Below are 22,049 nucleotides of genomic sequence, written 5' to 3' on the forward strand. Positions count from 1 at the left end.
AATTAGTAAAAGCTCTCAAATTCTAAAAAGACGCTTACCTTAGAAGATAACCAGAACTCCAAGGAAAAAGAAATTCCTTTCTATCATGGATTGAGAAACAAGGAGGCTTGCGTAAGAGAAGGCAAGCCTCTCAAAAATACTAGAGACAGGGCAAAGTCTGCCCAGTTTTGAAACATAAATTGTGACATATGTGTGGCTTATCTGATTGATAGTCTTTGTAGGTAAGATCTAAGCCAAGGGTTTAATCTGAGTCCTAGAGTAATAAGGTTTGTGAAAAAAGAATAGTACACTTGAACTTTCATAAGGCAAATAATAATGTGTATTTTAAGCTGAATATCATAAATGAAATAATATAAACTATACAAAAGTAATACACAGAAATAGCAATGTCACAAATAACAAAATGAAAGCTATAATTTGAAGTCATTTTTAAAAATTAAACTTTGATTTTAAAATGTCACATTCATAAAAACAATAAAGGTAAGCATTCCTACCTTGCAAATATGAGTCATCAAATTTCTGAGCTGACACTTTTTGGGGAAGCCTGATTCCAGCTCCCCAAGCGATAAAAGGAGTACAAGTCTCTAAAGGATGACCGGCTCCATGGGAGCCTACAAATAAGACACAACGAGCAATGTGAGTAACAAAGACGAACTTATACCTGATTAACCTATCCCTGAAAATCTTTTAATATTTCGTTGTAAAGAGTTGACCCATAAAGAGCTAATTTCCACCACCACACTCCCAAAAGTTTGCGTCTCTATTTAACAGTTAGTTCTAAAATACTCTCCAGGCAGATCAGAGCATCAACAACGAACAGGCAGAAAGAAAGCCAGAACATCCGTGGAGTGGCTCTGGTTGGAAGAAGATTAAGGATAGCAACGACTAAGGCTTGGAGGAGACGCCACCAGAGTGGCCGCGAAGGCAGCAACCGCAGGCCAGGCTCCTCTGGGGAGGAAGCGCCCAGGTTTGGGGCGGGCGGTCGAGGCCAGGTCTGCTCTGAAGAGGGCAGCAGTCTTGGTCTGCTTTTCCTCCCGGCCACCCTGGCTGGTGTAGCCCAAACCCCCTTATAAAGTGGGACCCGCTCATCAGAACTCTACACTGTGATTCGGGGACTCAAGTCTCCGCTTTGCCTTGACTTGCTCTCTGGGCACACTGTGTCTGCCTTGGGAGTCTGGCAGACTGGACAGTCTCCTCTAGTGGACAAGGTCAGTAGCCCTAGGTCCCCCAGCAACACCACCTTAAACTCAGCCCTATGCCATCACATAGAGTTACTTCTAGGTAGATAAACCTGAGTTTGGCGGGGGGTTCCTCTGTGCGTGTGTGTGCACGTGTGCACACACTCAGTTGTGTCCGACTCTGCAACCCTGTGGACCGTAGCCCTCCAGGCTCTGCCCATGGAACGTTTCTGGCAAGTACACTGGAGTGGGTTGCCACTTCCTACCCCAGGGGCTCTTCTCAACCCAGGGATCGAACCCGTGTCTCTCGCCTCCTGCACTGGCAGGGGGATTCTTTATCAACTGTGCCACCTGGGAAGTCAGATGAGAATATATTCTTTTCATAGTTAAAAGAAAGACTGTGTAAGATTAGTCTTTTTTACACTAACATTTTATGCATTCTATTATATGCTAGACACTTTGTATATACTAAGACATCTAATCCTCTGCAATACCCTAAAATATCTACAAGCTACATCCACCACGACTTTAATCATAAAGTATACATCACTTAGAGACAGACTGACCCCAGTCTGTCATCCCATGGTCAGCGGTAAAGATAAATGCTGTTTTCCCATCATTTCCATAAAAGTCTTTAACAGTAGACTCAATTTCTTTCAATTCTTTATCAACTAATTTAATATTGTCTGAATATTCCCTGTTTAAAAAGAAAAAAGAAGAGCAAATTATATTAATTACATTAATTTGGCAAAATCAAATTTATTCAACACGAATTTATGATAAAGTCAATAACTGCTAAAATACTTCTAGATTTCAACCTTAATGTTTTTTACTCAGAGCTCTGTAGATTGTTAAAAACACTTTTTCCTCTCTTAAAGAAGTAAAACAATCTGAAATCATTTTCAGAAATTTTTTTTTAAAGCATCGATTAGCAAATAGGTCTCTATGAGCGCTTTCTAAGTCTCAAATGCAACAATGATGACTTTTAAACTCATGTCTCTAATAATGTCTATGTTGCTTTTGACACATTTATCAAACAGGTTAAGTATCACTGTTTCAACTATAGAATTTCATTCTTTAGTGTGTTTATGATACGATATAACACATTTTGGACAAACTATATTTAAGCTTTCCATACAGTTGCACAAGGGGTGGATTAGAATGTTTTATTACTTAAGACAATGCATTGTGTTACAGATGAGAAGCATGAGGTATTCATTACTGGAAGTTAAGACTAATCTAAATCTAATCCAAAATGAAAAACAAAAGCATAATATGAATTCTTCCTATCTTATGCTCTGCCAAAGTGAGAAAGACAGTTGCTGTTTTCTATAAGGAGTGCTGCTGAAATACGGTGTACAAAACTTCATACTGTTATCTGCTCGATATAGCACTGATTAAATGGAACGTAAGGAACAGCTAGTTACATCTTTTTGTGATACAAACATTAACATAATAAAAATGCTTTTTGTTTTAAAATTTATTAAAATCCTTCTAAAATATAATCTTTTTCTCTCTGCTTTGATAAGTGAGTAATATGGAACACACGTACAGAACATATTTTACTTATATTAATGTGTAGTGTGGTCACAGCACATGTGATTTTAGCCACAATATCATACTACATATCATATAAATTAGAATATATTCTACTTTAGAGTTATTTAAAATATAAGTTCTGTTGTGATCATTACAAAGAAAGTACATTATAGTACTTTAAAAGTTCAAACGGAACAGGTATTTCCCTCAAAACCATTTAATTAAACACAGCATTAAAATTACCTTGATGTTGGTCGATGAGCATGTCCATTTGTGTCTATTCCTAATAAATGCAAGAAAAAAACTATTTTGTCTTCGTTTAGTTTAGAAAGCAAAGATTGGTTGTTTCTGGCAGCGTGAAAGAACTCCTATATGTAACAAATCAGTTAAAAATTTTTAGTTCATCAATTTTATTTAAAAAGTAATTCTGATGAAAACATTTAATTAAACTTATACAGAACTAAAAAATTAAATTGTCCTATTTTATTTAAATTTGTCCTCAGGACCTACCAACACAAAGTACTTGTCAGTTCAGACATCTACATTCAAAACACAAGTGAGCTATTTTCCGTGTTATAATTAGGCTGAAAAAAGATTATAGAAAGGGGATCTCAGTTTCATGAAGTTCTAATAATACTGGAGAACTATTTTGACATGAGCCAACAATAAAACAGCACTCATGGCAGCAACTTAGGAACGCTTTCTGAGTGTTAAAACGTTTTCCTGCTTCTTGTCCTGTGTTGGCACCCTAGTTCAACCATAATCTCTCACTTGGAACATTGCAAATAGCTTATTTCTACTGTCCCAAGACTCGAACCTGTGCTTCACAAGGTATGATGGAAAAATGGCCACATAATGAATGGAAATATAGTTCAAAAATGATTAATTTCACAATGATAAACTGGATTTATAAAGCCCTCTAAGAAAAGGGTTCATCCTGAACTTACATACACATGAATGTGTAAGCAAGTACCTACGGAAAGTACTTTTAAATTATTTTGAATAAGTCAACTGACTGCCAAGATATATAATTATTATTCACATAAATGTCTTTAACTATCAGTTCAGTTCAGTCGCTCAGTCGTGTCTGACTCTTTGCGACCCCATGAAAGACCCCATAGTCTTTAATTATATAAGATGTTAATTTTAACAAGGTATTTAACTCTCCAATAAAAGCCTGAAGTATTCCTTCAACCAACTCTTCATTATTACAAACATTAAAAAATATAAATGGTGCCATTAGAGAAACTACCTATTTCCAAATAAGAAAAAAAAAAAGGAATACAAATGAAATTAAACATAAATAAATATAAATATAAATAAACATAATCATCCTTAAAAGCATAAAATGGCCCCCTAGCTTTCATATACATTCTAATTAGCCCCTAAGAAACTTTAAATCTAGATGGAAACAGGAAGTTTTTCAAGAGAAAGGACTTATATTCTAGAGATGTAATTGAAAAGCTGACGAGAAACAACAAAACTTAGCAATTGAATTGGAGTCGAATTTACAATCTGTTTCATGACTGATATTATTCAGCTTTGTAAAAAGTGCGGTTCATTCAAAAGTGGACACACGATCTGGGAAACCATGAAATACTAATCTTGCAGAGCTCAAACTGATAGATTCCCATTGCCTTTTAAAAAATTGGTCTTTTGCACACAAGATGTGAAATACACTCTTAACTTCTTCCCCACTCCCAATATTTAGTATAATCATGCCCACCAACTCCATTCTGTTCTTAGCTCAAAGGCACTTGCTCCTTTTTGTGTCTAAATATTTATCACGCGCTGGGGGAAAGTGCATGCATTCTCCCTTCCCCTCTCAGTAAAGCTTCCGATTTTATGGGACCATGTTAGTGCGCCAAACTTAAAACCTACATGTTTCTTATTCTCTCCCACGGTACCTGTTTGGTTATGGCCAATGAGACAGAAATCAAACACTTCAGTCAAAAGACAATGTGTCTTCTGAAATAAATATAACTATTTATTAAGGTCTTTTTGAAATAAATTTAGTTTAGAAGAAGACAAAGTCCTTTTCAATTCCGTGTATTGTTGACCTGAAACACTGAAATAATGGCTGGAACTCCAGCATCTCCTGTCGTAAGACGACTCAGAAGCTAAGGCCACACTCTGAGGACAGAAGAGACACTTCAGAGGCCGGGTCTTAATGGCACTGGGGAGCCACCATGCCAATCCTGGGCTGCCTCAGTCCTGGGCTGCCTACTGGCGTTATCATTCACTGAGAGACAAGCTAGCTTTAAAGCAGTATTTTCACTCTATTACAGAGTTCCTTTGGAGCCCAAGTTATCATTATGCTGTTGACCTGAGACACTCTGCTCCATGTGCAATCCAGGCCCAACCATTTCTATGTTTCCTAGGCTTTTCCAGGAAAGTCTTCCTCTAACTGTTTAGCTCAGATTGGACTTTTCTAAAGATATCTTCTTAGTCTCTATATGTTTCCTTCACACCACTCTTTATTGCGGATGATTTTATATTTTTGTTGTTACCTGATTAATGTACATACCTCTATCATATCTTATGAAATTATAGGGAATTTTTTTTTTCTGGTCAATAGCAGTGTTGAAATAAGGTAAAAAAAAAGGCATAGAATCAAGCCAGCCCCTAACTATATCTGCCTAGTTATACAAAGCTATAACCACTAACTATATCTGCCTAGTTATACAAAGCTGTAACTGCCTAACTACATCTGCCTAATTATACAAAGCTGTAACTGCCTAACTATATCTGCCTAGTTATACAAAGCTATAGCCACTAACCATATCTGCCTAGTTATACAAAGCTATAGCCACTAACCATATCTGCCTAGTTATACAAAGCTATAGCTACTAACCATATCTGCCTAGTTATACAAAGCTATAGCCACTAACTATATCTGCCTAGTTATACAAAGCTATAACCACTAACTATATCTGCCTAGTTATACAAAGCTATAGCCACTAACTACATCTGCCTAATTATACAAAGCTATAGCCACTAACCATATCTGCCTAGTTATACAAAGCTATAGCCACTAACTATATCTGCCTGTCCGCAAGGAATCAAACCCACGATGCTGGACATCTTTGGCTATGTTTATGAAGTCAGAAGCCAAGGGCGTTGAAACAAATACTAACGTAAATTGATTATATTAAGAAGTGATACTTAGCAAAATCATTTGCTATTTTTGTAAAGAGATTTTATTTAACTTGAAGATTTTCACTTTCACTTTAAGCAAGAAAAGAAAATCTTAAGGAAAAAAATTCTAAGGAAAGAAATATGGTTTATCAAAGAACATATTGAGCACTTAATTCCTGATAAATATGCAGACACCTACTGACTGTTTACAAACAAACAATAAAAAATGACTGTGTTATGGAGAAGCCGACAGTGTCAGTCCAGAGACACTGCTGGTAAAAATAAGAATCACTAAAGGTCAGTCAGTGAATGCCTCCTACAATAGATGAATTATGAGTTCCAATTTGGAGATGAGAAAGAAGAGAATGATAGATAGGAGTCAGCCAATATCCAGAGTTTAGATTTTCTCACAATTTTTGAAAACATAAATTCTATTGGATTCCTGGTGAAACTCTGAGGATTGTCACTAAAAAATAGTCCAAAAAACCCTCTATTTCTTAAAGAGACTCTAATGTTTTACTAGGATTAACTTATGAACTTGGTTTTTGCTTATCTAATTTTTCTTTGCAAATATTTGAAACATCTACCGTATTCTATAAGAAATGCCTTAGATTTGAAACTTCAAAAGACTTCCACATACATCACTGCTTGTCAGAGACTGACTCTGTGGTCAACAGAAGACCAGCAAGGTTATTCTGGGGTGATTCAGCAAATGAGGAAGGAAATGTGGGGTTCCTGAATCCCATCCAGGGCCCACTTCACTGTAGAAGCGTGGAATTGAAAAGGGTTTACTTTTTCAAATTTTTTTTTTAAAAATCTGTATGGTTATTGTAGAATGTGCAATTCCTTAGAATCCAGTCTTTTCAAAATTGTATGCTACAATAAGGAACTTTCAAATTCATCCAAGCAGAAAAAACTATAGATGCATGTATTAACAAATCAGTTTCCAGCACATTAGGTATAGCTACTAGACAACTGCATGAGGCAAATACCTGCATCTAGTGTGTGGCAGGCCAGCCACCAACAGCACATACCTTCACATGATCAAAAACCCACGTGTCCAGTTTTGTTACATCGTGGGCACCAAAATCCTCACTGGATGCATCGTAACTGTCTGTAAAAATATGGTTTCCAGAGTCACCTGAAGAGGAAATTTTAGGGAAAAATTTTAATGATCTGCCATGGACCATGGTGTATGCTTGAACGTATGCTGTTGCTTCTGTTCTCCCAATAACATTTTCCAGTTTTATAGATACAGGTCAGTTCAGTTCAGTTGCTCAGTCGTGTCCGACTCTTTGCAACCCCATGAATCGCAGCACGCCAGGCCTCCCTGGCCATCACCAACTCCCAGAATTGACTAAAACTCATGTCCATCAAGTCGGTGATGCCATCCAGCCATCTCATCCTCGGTCCTCCCCTTCTCCTCCTGCCCCCAATCCCTCCCAGCATCAGGGTCTTTTCCAATGAGCCAACTCTTCGCATGAGGTGGCCAAAGTATTGGAGTTTCAGCTTTAGCATCAGTCCTTCCAGTGAACACTCAGGACTGATGTCCTTTAGAATGGACTGGTTGATCTCTGCAGTCCAAGGGACTCTCAAGAGTCTTATCCAATAACAGTTCAAAAGCATCAATTCTTCGGCGCTCAGTTTTCTTCACAGTCCAACTCTCACACCCATACATGACCACAGGAAAAACCATAGCATTGACTAGACAGACCTTTGTTGGCAGATACAAGTGAGCTGTAATTTAAAATGCTAAGAAAAAGATCACAACGCTAGTTAGTATACAATAGCATAAAAGTAAACAACAGAGTCTGCCTTCAAGTAAGGATGAAGCTACTCAGAGAATCTGGGCATCTAGGGATGGTACGATCAGATTAGATCACCTGTTTTACAAAATTCCCTAACCAAGAAGAAAATTCAAATATTTCAATTCTTTCGTTCATAAAATACATGTATTCTTCTCAATATATGAGAAAAAATATTGATAATTGCCAAATAGTTTGAAAGGGTCAACAAGTACATTAATCACTTGTAAGATTTTATTAAGGATCTAATCAACTTAGTGAATTTCTGAGTTAGATAGCCTCTGAAAGGTCATAAGGAAGAGAGATAACAAAATAATGACAATCTCTTATAATAATGACAAGCTAAGCTCCAATGATACTGGTTCCACTCCTCAACCATCCTATTCTTCAAATCCCAAGTAAAGATCCGAGTGGGACTGTAAATTACTGTAAGAAATGAAACAGTCCCATTGGATTGTCTCCAGTTAAGGCACTGATCCTGTCCTATGAACTGAAGTCAGAAGCAGGGAGGTGAGTTTGGTAAACCATAGCAACTTCATCCTCACCACTACCAGTCCCCCAAAAAGCTTAATTCCTTGCTCCTTGGAAGAAAAGCTATGACCAACCTAGACAGCATATTAAAAAGCAGAGACATTACTTTGCTAACTAAGCTCAATCTAGTCAAAGCTATGTTTTTTCCAGGAGTCATGTGTGGATATGAGAGTTGGACTATAAAGAAAACTGAGCACTGAAGAACTGATGCTTTTGAACTGTGGTGTTGGAGAAGATTCTTAAGAGTCCCTTGGACTGCAAGGAGATACAACCAGTCCATCTTAAAGGAAATCAGTCCTGAATATTCCTTGGAAGGACTGATGCTGAAGCTGAAGCACCAGTACTTTGGCCACCTGATGCAAAGAACTGACTCATTAGAAAAGACCCTGATGCTGGGAAAGACTGAAGGCGGGAGGAGAAGGGGATGACAGAGGATAATATGATTGGATGGCATCACCGACTCAATAGACATGAGTTTGAGCAAACTCCGGAAATTGGTGGTAGACAGGGAGGCCTGGCGTACTGCAGTCCATGGGGTTGCAAAGAGTCAGACACAACTGAGCGACTGAACTGAACTTCAAGCAGTATGAGTTTGTGGACCTGCTCTACATAATAATGTTTTGTGACTATCACACAGAAAATTCTGAATATCTGATTTGCTTTTGAGATATAGAATAATCTTTAATAATTCTGATTGTTATAATTTATAGTATAATTATACCCATGACTAAAGGTCCAAATCTTTTCATTGGGTGAAATGACCTCAATGTTCCCACTAAAAAGCACTTAATAGCATAAAATTTAAGTGGAATCCAGCTGATTCTAGAAAATGATGCAAATGAATTTTCTCATTAAGAGATGTTCTCACACTTGCAGATTCAGGCACAGAAACACAACAAATACAACAAATCTCGTTGGCGTGATCTTGAACACATGAAAACAGAAGCTATAAATATAAATTTTACCATTTAAATCTTTATGTGATTATGTACTAACTTCTTAATAGTCAAAGTAAGTGACCATCAACAACATAATGAGATCACTGTAATAAGCCTTTTGGTCAATATTTCACATGAATTAATTTTTTTAACACCCAAAACAAACCTATAAGATAGAAATTATTATTATCACATTTTACAAAAAGGAAAACTAAAATTTAGAGAAGTTATCTAACTTACCCAAGATTAAAAAGCTGTTAGATGTTAGAATCATATACCATTTCACTGAATCCAAGGTATTTAAACTGTATAATCCAACATTTTAAGTACAACCATGATGAAAAAAAATCAAACTCACACATCTATTATAATATACACTCATTTCAGAGATGTTAAATATGTCAAAACATGTATCTCATTAATCAGTAAAATGTAGTATATATTTTAAATTACCAGATTGATTCATTGCCTACTTAGTATTTGGGGAAATATAATCAGTGACTCCTACCTTTGGCAAACATAGCCAGGATGTCTGGGCTTCCCCAGGACCATGTGTACCTGGTTTCATTAAGAAGAGAATCAAATTCTACAGGATTTTCCTTCCATCCTTCAGGTAATTGAGAAAAAAACAATAACAATAGTAATATTTAGATGGCGATGCATTGGTGTGGCTCCTGAAGAAGTTTTTTTCAAATAATAACAAAGAGGATTAACTGCAGAACAAATGCAAAACTAACAACAGATTTTGTCACCTGTATTATACTACAAACCTCTTTTTAAAAAGCTTACAACAGTTAACTGACTTCTTACTAAAATACAGAATCACTTTTGAACTTTTGAGAGTTAACATCTAGGAAAGCCAGCAATCCATCCAATCATATTCTATCAACAGGACATGATGATACAAGATTAAAGGTTTACCCCTGACTCAGTCCCAGTGTGTGTGTGAGTGAGTGAGGCTAAACGACTTGTCAAAAGGATCTCAGAACATCCTTCGCTTTGTGTCATGGTGCAGTATTAGAGAAGCAATATTTGTGCAAGCAGTCTCTTCATGTGATAAAATCATCTAAAGAGACAGTACCTTTGGCAACTGCGCTGACATCTTCATAAAACCCTGCAATCATGGCCACGTGCCCGGGCCGAGACTCGGTCGGCACATGCGTGTGAGAGATCCCCCAGCTGCCTTCGTTCATTATGACAGTCCTGAAAGGTGTCACAGACAGAGAGTCAGCATGCACTACGGTCACGGGCTCTGCGAAGGTTTTAGAAAAACAAGATCACCACAGAAGAAGTCCAATCAAGAGAAGGAATCTTTCTGATCCCAACTGGGCTCGGTCCAGTTCCTCCCACCAGACGGATTCCACCAGACGGATTCCGTAGCATAAGAAAGCCCAGGTAAGACAAGGAACCTCCCAAGCACCGTACAGAATCACAAAACGAAATACACGCTAGAGCTCTAAGTCACAAAGTATCAAAATGCTGTGTTACATAAGAAATCACTGATACACAAAGTATTACTTTGTCAATGTTAAATTTTATTAGGTGTGATGATGGTGTTGTGATCATGTTGAAGTCCTTGTTCTTAGGAGATACACACTGAAGTGTTTAGGGGTAAAGTGTGAAAATATTTTGCTTTCAAATTATTCAGGAAAAAATAATTAAAGTTTAAGTGTGTATGTGTGTGTATGTGTGTACTGAGACAGAGAATGCAAATATGAAAAATGTTTAAAATGGTCATATCTAGATTAAAGATATACAGATGAATATTCATGATATAATCCTTTCAACATTTCTGTAGTTAAAAGTTTTTCAAAATAAAAAATTAAGAGAGGAAACAGCTATACTCTCAATTAGGAGTTAAATTATCTTTCTAAATTTGAGATTAAAACAAGTCAAAAGTTTCTTTTGCTAAATGTATCACCATTCTTTAAGCTGTCTAAGGGTGATTTGCAAAATCTGGAGGAAAATGCAAAACGAACAGTAATGCCAACAGGTAAAAGGCCAGCAGAGCAACAAGTTATGAAACACAAATTCATTTGTAACAGTTTTCAAGCTAAACTCTCAACTCTCAAAATGTTCTGGAGAGAAGTACCTAAAAGTGCTGATTTAGATACTTTTAATTGACTTATAACCAAATAGACTTTGGTAAAATACATACATAAAAAGGAAAAGGCTTGAAAAACCATTACAGCACATGCTAAGGGAGAAATGTTTTTTAACTTCTTCAGTTCTATAATGGAAACTGAACTCAAGCAAAAACAGGGAGGTATAAAGCAATGTGGATACCTCTCATGAGAAACATTTTGATCAGATCGTATTTTTAAAAAAACGAAGTGAGAAACAAAGAAAACCTGTCAAAAAGGCTTCAGAAGCAGCTGGAAAGGCAGGCAGCACGCAGCACAGCCCCTGCGAGCCCCTGGCCCCCACCGAACACCCCAGGGAGAAGCAGGCACTGTCGGAAAAGCTCATCTTCGTCTCAACAACCAGTAGAGTTTACAGTCATTAACCTTGCAATGAACTACATTTCTCTCCTCTCTATGACAACTAAGAAATTCAATCAAGTATATCACCCCAATTTTTAAACCAGTCATAGGAATTCATGTTACATACTTCTGTGTACTGAACCTAACCCTGACAATCTTATTTTCCTACTTGTATTTTCCTACTGCCCTGAGTTGCTTGTTTCTTTGTATCCTTTAATATATTATGCATTTCTTTGATGCACCATAAATTTATTCCTGGAAATCTGACATAGAATTCAGGTTCATTCATTCTTCTATCAGTCAACAAATATTTATTAACTTCCTACTATGGCATCTGGTCCCATCACTTTATGGGAAATAGATGGGGAAACAGTGGAAACAGTGTCAGGCTTTATTTTTTTTTTGGGGGGGGGGGTCCAAAATCACTGCATATGGTGATTGCAACCATGAAATTAAAAGACATTTACTTCTTGGAAGGAAAGTTATGACCAACCTAGACAGTATATTAAAAAGCAAAGATATTGCTTTGCCAACAAAGGTCAGTCTAGTCAAGGCTATGGTTTCTCCAGTGGTCATATATGGATGTGAGAGTTGGACTGTGAAGAAAGCTGAGCACCGAAGAATTAATGCTCCAACTGTGGTGTTGGAGAAGACTCTTGAGATTCCCTTGGACTGCAAGGAGGTCCAATCGGTCCATCCTAAAGGAGATCACTCCTGAGTGTTCACTGGAAGGACTGATGCTGAAGCTGAAACTCCAATACTTTGGCCACCTCATGCAAAGAGTTGACTCACTGGAAAAGACCCTGATGCTGGGAGGGATTAGGGGCAGGAGGAGAAGGGGACGACAGAGGATGAGATGGCTGGATGGCATCACCGACTCGATAGACATGAGTTTGAGTCAACTCTGGGAGTTGGTGATGGACAGGGAAGCCTGGCGTGCTGCGATTCATGTGATCGTAAAAAGTCGGACACGACTGAGCGACTGAACTGAACTGAACTATGTTTTAGGAACCAGAAATAACGTCGTGTATAAAACCAAGTCCCTGCCTTAGTGGAAGTTGTACATGCTGAGTAGTACTATAAAGAAAATCAAAATAGGGTAGAGGGATAAGAAGCAATGATGACAGGTAGGGACAGGGGAAAGAGACAATTTTAGACAAATTTCCCCTGAATTTGAGTTTTAATCTCTCCACAGTAGCATTAGGAAGGGCTTTTGAGGGGCTTGCTATGAATGAAAAAAAAAAAAAAAGAATAGTTGATTGCAAGAACCCCACAGGTCCAAAAAATTAAATATTTCTTTTCAAAGCCGCTTCAGTTCAGTTCAGTCGCTCAGTCGTGTCCGACTCTTTGTGACCCCATGAATCGCAGCACGCCAGGCCTCCCTGCCCATCACCAACTCCCGGAGTTCACTCAGACTCACGTCCATCAAGTCCGTGATGCCATCCAGCCATCTCATCCTCTGTCATCCCCTTCTCCTCCTGCCCTCAATCCGTCTGAGCATCAGAGTCTTTTCCAGTGAGTCAACTCTTCGCATGAGGTGGCCAAAGTATTGGAATTTCAGCTTTAGCATCATTCCTTCCAAAGAAATCCCAGGGCTGATCTTGTTCGGAATGGACAGAATCCAAAATTACCATATTACATAGTGATATAAATTTGGAAGGCTTTATTTTATAGAAAACGTATTTTGAACTAAAATTTATATTTTTTAGATAAATACCTTTGTAATTGGCAATTCACTGAAATTTATGCTTGTCATTACTTGAAAATTGAACAGTCTTACGTTACAAAAAAAGAAAAAAAGGTAATGTACTGAGCTGTAAGCCAGCGTCCAGAATTAGGACAAGCGAGGCCAGGCAGCTAAGGCCGTGCGTTCTGACCGCCTGGCCCCACCCTCCACAGTAAGAGAAGCAACCGCGGAAGGAAGCACACTTGCTAACTTCTAAGACGAAGGCAGAGGCACACGTGCCCTACTCTCTCTCATCATCACCCCTGTACCCAACGTGAGATGAGCAGTCTCAGCCTAACAATTCCAGAGACGGCCCTGTGCCAGCTGCCACGCTTACCTAACAAACGGCGCCCTAGAGTTCCCATCTTCATCTAGTTCATAAAGCTTATCTGCTCGCAGGCCGTCAGCAACAAACAGCATCAGTCTTTTTGCTGGGGGAGGCAGGGGCGTAAACCGAGGAGTCATTCCATGAACCAGCGGAGAGGTGAAGTAGATGTCGAAGATGGAGGCGAAGAACACGAGGTGCACGAGCAGCCCCACGGCGACGTACAGCAGCATGCCGGGGCCGCCTCCAGGCAGCGGGGAGGGGGCAGGGCCCGGTCTGGGAAAGCCTTCCTGCAAGCAAGCATGTTTCCAACTTACTTGGTGACTAGAGCTGCCTGCACTGAGCAACTTCACTTTCCCTTTTCACGTTCATGCTTTGGAGAAGGAAATGGCCGCCCACTCCCGTGCTCTTGCCTGGAGAAACCCAGGGACGCGGGAGCCTGGCGGGCTGCCGTCTATGGGGTCACAGAGTCGGACGCGACTGAAGTGACTTAGCAGCAGCAGCAGCAGCAGCCTCATTTTTCAGTCTCAAAAAACTTCTTAGTTTGGTGGACACTTTTTATTTCCTCCATCTTTCAATAAGCGTCATTTTCTGCGGCTCCTTCCCTATCTACACTGGTAACTGTTTTCAAGTTGTGGTAAGAGGGCTTCCCTGGTGGCTCAAACGGTAAACAATTTGCTGGCAATGAGGGAGACCTGGGTTCGATCCCTGGGTTGGGAAGATCCCCTGGAGATGTGGGACGGCAACCCACTCCAGCATTCTGGCCTGGAGAATTCTATGGACAGAGGGGCCTGGGGGGCTCTAGTGCACGGGGTCGTGAAGAGTTGGACACGGCTGAGCAACTTAAAAAAAAGAGGGAGTTCTTAACATAAGATCTACCCTCTTAAATTTTTATGTGTAAAACTGTTATACATTAGATCGCGACAGCTTATTCACTTTGCGTAAGTGAGATTTCACAGCCACTGAACAACCACTTTCTTTCCGCACCCCACCCCCCACTCACCCGCCATGAGTGTGACTCTCTTGGACTATCTCAGACCAGCAGAACTGGGCACACTCGTCCTTCTGGGACCGACCTGCTTCGCTGAGCACTGTGTCCTCAGTGCGTAACCATGACACTGGCCAGGACTTGTACTGCGCCCCGTTTGGTTTTGTCCCGTCTGTTACCTTACTGTGGTTCTAATTTACGTCTCCCTGGTGGTCAGTGATGTTGAGCTACTTTACTTGCATGTAATGGACATTTTTGAATCCTCTTTCATCCCCTTTTCATTTTTTTAACCGTGTTTTTCAAACAGCAGTCAGTACTTATGAATTCTGAGAGTTCTGAATTAACTTTTCTTTTGGCGATTGTATTTTGTGTTCCACCTAAAGCCATATATCTCTAACGTTATCCTTTTTCTCTCGTCCTTGCCTCGTCTCTTTAACTTACCTCTCTCGTGTTGGGGGGGGGGCGGGGGGGGTATACTTCAGTGCTTATTTTCTGACAATAATGATACTCCCTTATGTACCTACGGTGGTTACCGACTTCAGTAAACTCAACGTCAGTATTTTACCTAATCTACCATCTATACTTCAACTTTTTGAAGTGTCCCAGTAATATTCTTCACAGCATTTTTATAGCTTTATTGAGGTATAACTGGCCTATAATAAGCTGTGTACATATTTAAAGTGTATAATAATCACAGGAGAGAACATACTCATAACCCTCAAAACTTTCCTCATGCCCCTGTGGTTCATCCCTATATATTTCACTTTTTAATGTTATTGTAAACGGTCTTTTCAATTTCAGTTTCCCCTCATTAGTTTTTAAATCACTGCTGATTTTTATTATTCACCTTGTATTCTGAAACACTAGAAACCTGTTTGTTCTGGTAGATTTTATGCAGGCACCTTTCGGTCTTCCCTGCACACTCTCTCTTGTGTCTCAACCTTGCGCCGTCTAGGACTAGCATGACGTTGGGCACAACAGAGGCCCCGCCTTGTTTCCAGTCTTAGGGTGAAAGCTGTCAGGTTTTCAGGTTTTCTTCACAGATTCCTTTTGTTGCTTTAAAGAAGTTCTCTTTTACTCTCAATATGCAGTTTTATAGTTGTGAATGAAAAATGCTGGATTTTGTCAAGTGCTTTTGACAAAAGCAAAAGTGAGAGGGGAGGATCACATGAGATCCTCTTGCTTGAGGGACCGAGACCATCTGGTTTTGCTCTTTTGGTTTCTCCCAGAGTAGGGTCTCCCCCGGTGTGGGGTCTCCCCTGGTGTAGGGTCTCTCCTGCTATGGGGTCTCTCTCCCCTGGTGTAGGGTCTCCCCTGGTGTGGGGTCTCTCTCCTGGTGTGGGGTCTCCTCCAGTGTGGGGTCTCCCCCAGTGTGGGGTCTCTCCCTTGGTGTGGGGTCTCTCTCCCCTGGTGTGGGGTCTCTCTCCCCTGGTGTGGGGTCTCTCTCCCCTGGTGTGGGGTCTCTCTCCCCTGGTGTGGGGTCTCTCCCTTGGTGTGGGGTCTCTCTCCCCTGGTGTGGGGTCTCTCCCTTGGTGTGGGGTCTCTCTCCCCTGGTGTGGGGTCTCTCCCCTGGTGTGGGGTCTCTCTCCCCTGGTGTGGGGTTTCCCCTTGTGTGGGGTCTCTCTCCCCTGGTGTGGGGTCTCTCCCCTGGTGTGGGGTCTTTCTCCCCTGGTGTGGGGTCTTTCTCCCCTGGTGTGGGGTCTTTCTCCCCTGGTGTGGGGTCTTTCTCCCCTGGTGTGGGGTCTCTCCCTTGGTGTGGGGTCTCTCTCCCCTGGTGTAGGGTCTCCCCTGGTGTAGGGTCTCTCCTGCTGTGGGGTCTCTTTCCCCTGGTGTAGGGTCTCCCCTGGTGTGGGGTCTCCCCCAGTGTGGGGTCTCTCTCCTGGTGTGGGGTCTCCTCCAGTGTGGGGTCTCCCCCAGTGTGGGGTCTCTCCCCCTGGTGTGGGGTCTCTCTCCCGGTGTGGTATCTCTCTCTCCCGGTGTGGTGTCTCTCTCTCCCGGTGTGGTGTCTCTCTCCCCTGGTGTGGGGTCTCTCTCCCCTGGTGTGGGGTCTCTCTCCCCTGGTGTGGGGTCTCTCCCTTGGTGTGGGGTCTCTCTCCCCTGGTGTGGGGTCTCTCCCTTGGTGTGGGGTCTCTCTCCCCTGGTGTGGGGTCTCTCCCCTGGTGTGGGGTCTCTCTCCTGGTGTGGGGTCTCTCTCCCCTGGTGTGGGGTTTCCCCTGGTGTGGGGTCTCTCTCCCCTGGTGTGGGGTCTCTCCCTTGGTGTGGGGTCTCCCCCAGTGTGGGGTCTCTCTCCTGGTGCGGGGTCTCCTCCACTGTGGGGTCTCCCCCAGTGTGGGATCTCTCCCCCTGGTGTGGGGTCTCTCTCCTGGTGTGGTATCTCTCTCTCCCAGTGTGGTGTCTCTCTCTCCCGGTGTGGTGTCTCTCTCCCCTGGTGTGGGGTCTCTCTCCCCTGGTGTGGGGTCTCTCTCCCCTGGTGTGGGGTCTCTCTCCCCTGGTGTGGGGTCTCTCCCCTGGTGTGGGGTCTCTCTCCCCTGGTGTGGGGTCTCTCTCCCCTGGTGTGGGGTTTCCCCTGGTGTGGGGTCTCTCTCCCCTGGTGTGGGGTCTCTCTCCCCTGGTGTGGGGTCTCTCTCCCCTGGTGTGGGGTCTCTCCCTTGGTGTGGGGTCTCTCTCCCCTGGTGTGGGGTCTCTCCCCTGGTGTGGGGTCTCTCTCCCCTGGTGTGGGGTCTCTCTCCCCTGGTGTAGGGTCTCCCCTGGTGTGGGGTCTCCCCCAGTGTGGGGTCTCTCTCCTGGTGTGGGGTCTCCTCCAGTGTGGGGTCTCCCCCAGTGTGGGGTCTCTCCCCCTGGTGTGGGGTCTCTCTCCCGGTGTGGTATCTCTCTCTCCCAGTGTGGTGTCTCTCTCTCCCGGTGTGGTGTCTCTCTCCCCTGGTGTGGGGTCTCTCTCCCCTGGTGTGGGGTCTCTCCCTTGGTGTGGGGTCTCTCTCCCCTGGTGTGGGGTCTCTCTCCCCTGGTGTGGGGTCTCTCCCTTGGTGTGGGGTCTCTCTCCCCTGGTGTGGGGTCTCTCTCCCCTGGTGTGGGGTCTCTCTCCCCTGGTGTGGGGTCTCTCCCTTGGTGTGGGGTCTCTCTCCCCTGGTGTGGGGTCTCTCCCCTGCTGTGGGGTCTCTCTCCCCTGGTGTGGGGTCTCTCCCCTGGTGTGGGGTCTCTCTCCCCTGGTGTGGGGTCTCTCTCCCCTGGTGTAGGGTCTCCCCTGGTGTGGGGTCTCCCCCAGTGTGGGGTCTCTCTCCTGGTGTGGGGTCTCCTCCAGTGTGGGGTCTCCCCCAGTGTGGGGTCTCTCCCCCTGGTGTGGGGTCTCTCTCCCGGTGTGGTATCTCTCTCTCCCAGTGTGGTGTCTCTCTCTCCCGGTGTGGTGTCTCTCTCCCCTGGTGTGGGGTCTCTCTCCCCTGGTGTGGGGTCTCTCCCTTGGTGTGGGGTCTCTCTCCCCTGGTGTGGGGTCTCTCTCCCCTGGTGTGGGGTCTCCCTCCCCTGGTGTGGGGTCTCCCTCCCCTGGTGTGGGGTCTCTCCCCCCTGGTGTGGGGTCTCTCTCCCCTGGTGTGGGGTCTCTCTCCCCTGGTGTGGGGTCTCTCCCTTGGTGTGGGGTCTCTCTCCCCTGGTGTGGGGTCTCTCTCCCCTGGTGTGGGGTCTCCCCCAGTGTAGGGTCTCTCCCCTGGTGTGGGGTCTCTCCCCTGGTGTGGGGTCTCTCCCCTGGTGTGGGGTCTCTCCCTTGGTGTGGGGTCTCTCTCCCCTGGTGTGGGGTCTCCCCTGGTGTGGGGTCTCCCCAGTGTAAGGTGTCTCTCCCCTGGTGTGGGGTCTCCCCTGGTGTGGGGTCTCTCCCCTGGTGTGGGGTCTGTCCCTTGGTGTGGGGTCTCTCCCCTGGTGTGGGGTCTCTCTCCCCTGGTGTGGGGTCTCTCCCCTGGTGTGGGGTCTCTCCCCTGCTGTGGAGTCTCTCCCCTGCTGTGGGGTCTATCTCTCCCAGAGTAGGGTCTCTCCCGGAGTGGGGTCTCCTAGTGTGGTGAACTACAGTGATGGCGTTTCAAATGTTAAACCAAACTAGGGTTCCCAGAATAAACTGAACTTAACCATTAAGTATTATCCTTCCTATATACTCTTGGATTCTATTTGCTAAAATATTCAGCATTTTAAATTAATATTTGTTAGCGACATTAGACTATAATTCTGTGTAATGTCTTTCTCTGGGTCTGGGGTCAGACGATGCAATGGGACACATTACTACATTTTATGTTTTGGAAGAGTTTGTGTAGGATTAGTACTATTTCTTCCTCTATTGTGTAACAGGATATCAATGGCTCAGAATTTCCATTGTTGGAAAGTTTTTAACTATAAATTCAATTTCTTCATATCCAGAGAGATACTAAGAGTATTTACTACTTGCTGAGTAAGTTTTGGTAGTTGTATCTTTTGTCCATTTGTCCATTTCATCTAAATTGTCAAATTTATTATCCCAAAACTGTCCCTAATATTCTGGTCTCTTGTTCTTGCCTCTGTCCTTTAGCTCAGAACTCTTCTATCAGGTATCATAGTTAGTTACGCAAAGTAACTCATTTTTCAACTCATTTTAGTTCATTTCTGTAAGATCTTTAACTCTATTCACAACTGAAGTACATATGGTGTCTACCTAGATGCAGAGAAGCTCCCATTGACTGAAATGCTCCTCTCAACCATGGAACCTGAGTACTCTCCTTATCATGCTCACTAATAAGGAAACATCTCTATTGTTTCTCACTTTCTTTTGCATTTACAAACAACTCCCTGGACTTATGTTGTTACACAACTTTTCTGTAAAAAGTATCAAAGTGTCTATGTTAAAGGATAATACAAATTCTCCCCTACCCTAAAGCTTACTGAAGTAGTAAAACAAACATTTTATTTGAGAACTTTGACCCTGAAGCTGTAACAGCTAACATAGAAACCCAGCTCCCTCGCACAGTAACAGGGGGGTTTAGGCCCTCCTGGGCACCTTCCAGCACCACTCCTTCACAGGCCGCTCAGTCCAGATCAGAAGCTCAGGCCCTTCCTCTCCGTTTATAAGTGCACAGTACGACTCTGACTGTAGCAATGTCTGCCTCTATAACTTCATGCTAATTCCAGGACAGCAAGACAGGCTTTCTCCAGCACTCAGCCCAGTCCTGGGCTCTTACTACGACTGCTGCGAAGTCGCTTCAGTCGTGTCCGACTCTGTGCGACCCCATAGACGGCAGCCCACCAGGCTCCCCCGTCCCTGGGATTCTCCAGGCAAGAAGACTGGGGTGGGGTGCCATTTCCTTCTCCAATGCATGAAAGTGAAAAGGGAAAGTGAAGTCGATCAGTCATGTCCGGCTCTTAGCGACCCCAAGGACTGCAGCCCACCAGGCTCCTCTGTCCATGGGATTTTCCAGACAGGAGTGCTGGAGTGGGGTGCCGTTGGGGTCTATTAAATTACCTAGGATTATCCTTTCAATGGATGCGTAACACGCACTGTAGCCACTAGAGGCTACCTTGCTTCTCTGTTTATTTCTCCAGATCAGAAACAAGAGCTGTGAAGACTGAGGATAAATACAACCACAGTAACTTTCATACTTGTCATTTACTATACACAAAATTTCAGTGACTCCAAAACATCACCCTTCACATACTACTTACTTTATTATACCTAAGCACATGTAAATAAGCACTATTATCATTTAATCTCTTTTTTTAAAATCACTTTTTATTCAGATTTAGTGCCTGGAGAATCCCAGGGACGGTGGAGCCTGGTGGGCTGCCATCTATGGGGTCGCCCAGAGTCGGACACGACTGAAGCGACTTAGCAGCAGTAGCAGCAGCAGTGAAAAAGAAAACATTTTCATGGATGAATCATTTGGAAATCACCTAAACAAATGAATAACTACTAAACTTTTTAAAATACACATAACCATGTATCAATAAGTCATTAAGCTTATACCTCTGGGATGTTTACCACACACTGAAAAACAATGTCAAAAATTAAAATATGTAAAAATGTATAAAAAATTAGATATTTATAAAAGTTTACATCAATGAAAAACTTGCACTGAAAATATTGCTTGTGGTTATTTTAAGAGTACTAAAACAAAAAAAATAATTTTTTAATCAAGAAAACAATTGAAGTGCTTGGAAAAGAGCAGTCTTTTACATTTTTATCACTAACATACAAGCATCAATGACTATCCAGATTATTCAGTGAAACATTGGCTGTAAAGACCCAGATTAACGCAAATTTTGGTAAGTAGAAAGAAAATTCCTCAACAATGTTAATCGTAAATTATTATTAAATAGAAATCAGCAATTGTTAATAATATCCTAGTATGCACTGTCAATATTTCCTCAACATTTTTAATTGATAAGCAAATTTCTCTGCACTAGTGGAAGAGAAAAGTACTTACTGAGATGACTGGCCAGGTGATTTGCTAGGGGCTTGGAAGGTCACATTCCCAGGTCCATGATTACAGGATGGGAGGCAGAGCCAGGAGGTCACAGACGTGCCACAGGAAGCTGCTGATCAAGGAAGAACTCTTCCAGCTCTGAGGAAACACATTTTACACCTACTTTCAATTTTCATTTTAGAAATCAGACCCTGAAGATATTCCCTTTGGAGCCTACTACCTTTATTGCTTTTTCTGGCTAATGCTACTAAATGACTGACATCAGGTTTGTTTTGCTTTACTTTTAAAAATCTGTCAAATATTCTCAATATACACTACTACTACTGCTAAGTCGCTCAGTCGTGTCCGGCTCTGTGCGACCCCATGGACGGCAGCCCGCCAGGCTCCCCCGCCCCGGGGACTCTCCAGGCAAGAACACTGGAGTGGGCTGCCATTTCCCTCTCCAGTGCATGAAAGTGGAAAGTGAAAGTGAAGTCGCTCAGTCATGTCCGGCTCTGTGCGAGCCCACAGACGGCAGCCCGCCAGGCTCCCCCGTCCCGGGGATTCTCCAGGCGACAACACTGGAGTGGGCTGCCATTTCCTTCTCCAGTGCATGAAAGTGGAAAGTGAAAGTGAAGTCGCTCAGCCGTGTCCGGCCCTTAGCGCCCCATGGACAGCAGCCCGCCAGGCTCCCCCGCCCCGGGGACTCTCCAGGCGAGGACACTGGCGTGGGCTGCCATTTCCTTCTCCGCTAGGAGTACATTAACTGATAAATGATCATGACATTTGTTGTGTGCTAAGTACCAGGTACTGTGACAAGCACATTCCTAATTCTGTGTACTTTAAGTATCTCCTTGTCAGAGGAGGCTGAGAGAAGTCAAGTAACTTTTTAAAAGTCTCATGGCAAATAATTGGCAGGACGGAGATATGAACCTAATAAGCACAATCCTTGACAGGAAGCCCCTAAATGTGGGGACCTTAAGTACAA

The 22,049-nt window shown here is 42.9% G+C and overlaps 1 protein-coding gene across 2 annotated transcripts in view; it reads right to left on the bottom strand.

Moving 5' to 3' along the window:
• Window positions 1-22,049, bottom strand: part of PIGN (phosphatidylinositol glycan anchor biosynthesis class N) — a 104,025-nt gene that overhangs the window by 79,097 nt on the left and 2,879 nt on the right. For both annotated transcript variants that reach the window (XM_018039618.1, XM_005697301.2), the window contains exons 2-9: window positions 21,083-21,220; window positions 13,676-13,953; window positions 10,211-10,332; window positions 9,638-9,736; window positions 6,890-6,996; window positions 2,961-3,085; window positions 1,745-1,875; window positions 495-611 (exon numbers count right to left, since the gene is read on the bottom strand). In XM_018039618.1, the coding sequence (XP_017895107.1) occupies window positions 495-611; window positions 1,745-1,875; window positions 2,961-3,085; window positions 6,890-6,996; window positions 9,638-9,736; window positions 10,211-10,332; window positions 13,676-13,896 (922 nt within the window). In that variant the 5' untranslated portion in view covers window positions 13,897-13,953; window positions 21,083-21,220. The remainder of the gene's footprint in view (window positions 1-494; window positions 612-1,744; window positions 1,876-2,960; window positions 3,086-6,889; window positions 6,997-9,637; window positions 9,737-10,210; window positions 10,333-13,675; window positions 13,954-21,082; window positions 21,221-22,049) is intronic.

This window comes from Capra hircus, chromosome 24, assembly GCF_001704415.2.
Source record: "Capra hircus breed San Clemente chromosome 24, ASM170441v1, whole genome shotgun sequence".
In the NCBI taxonomy this organism is placed as follows: Eukaryota; Metazoa; Chordata; class Mammalia; order Artiodactyla; family Bovidae; genus Capra; species Capra hircus.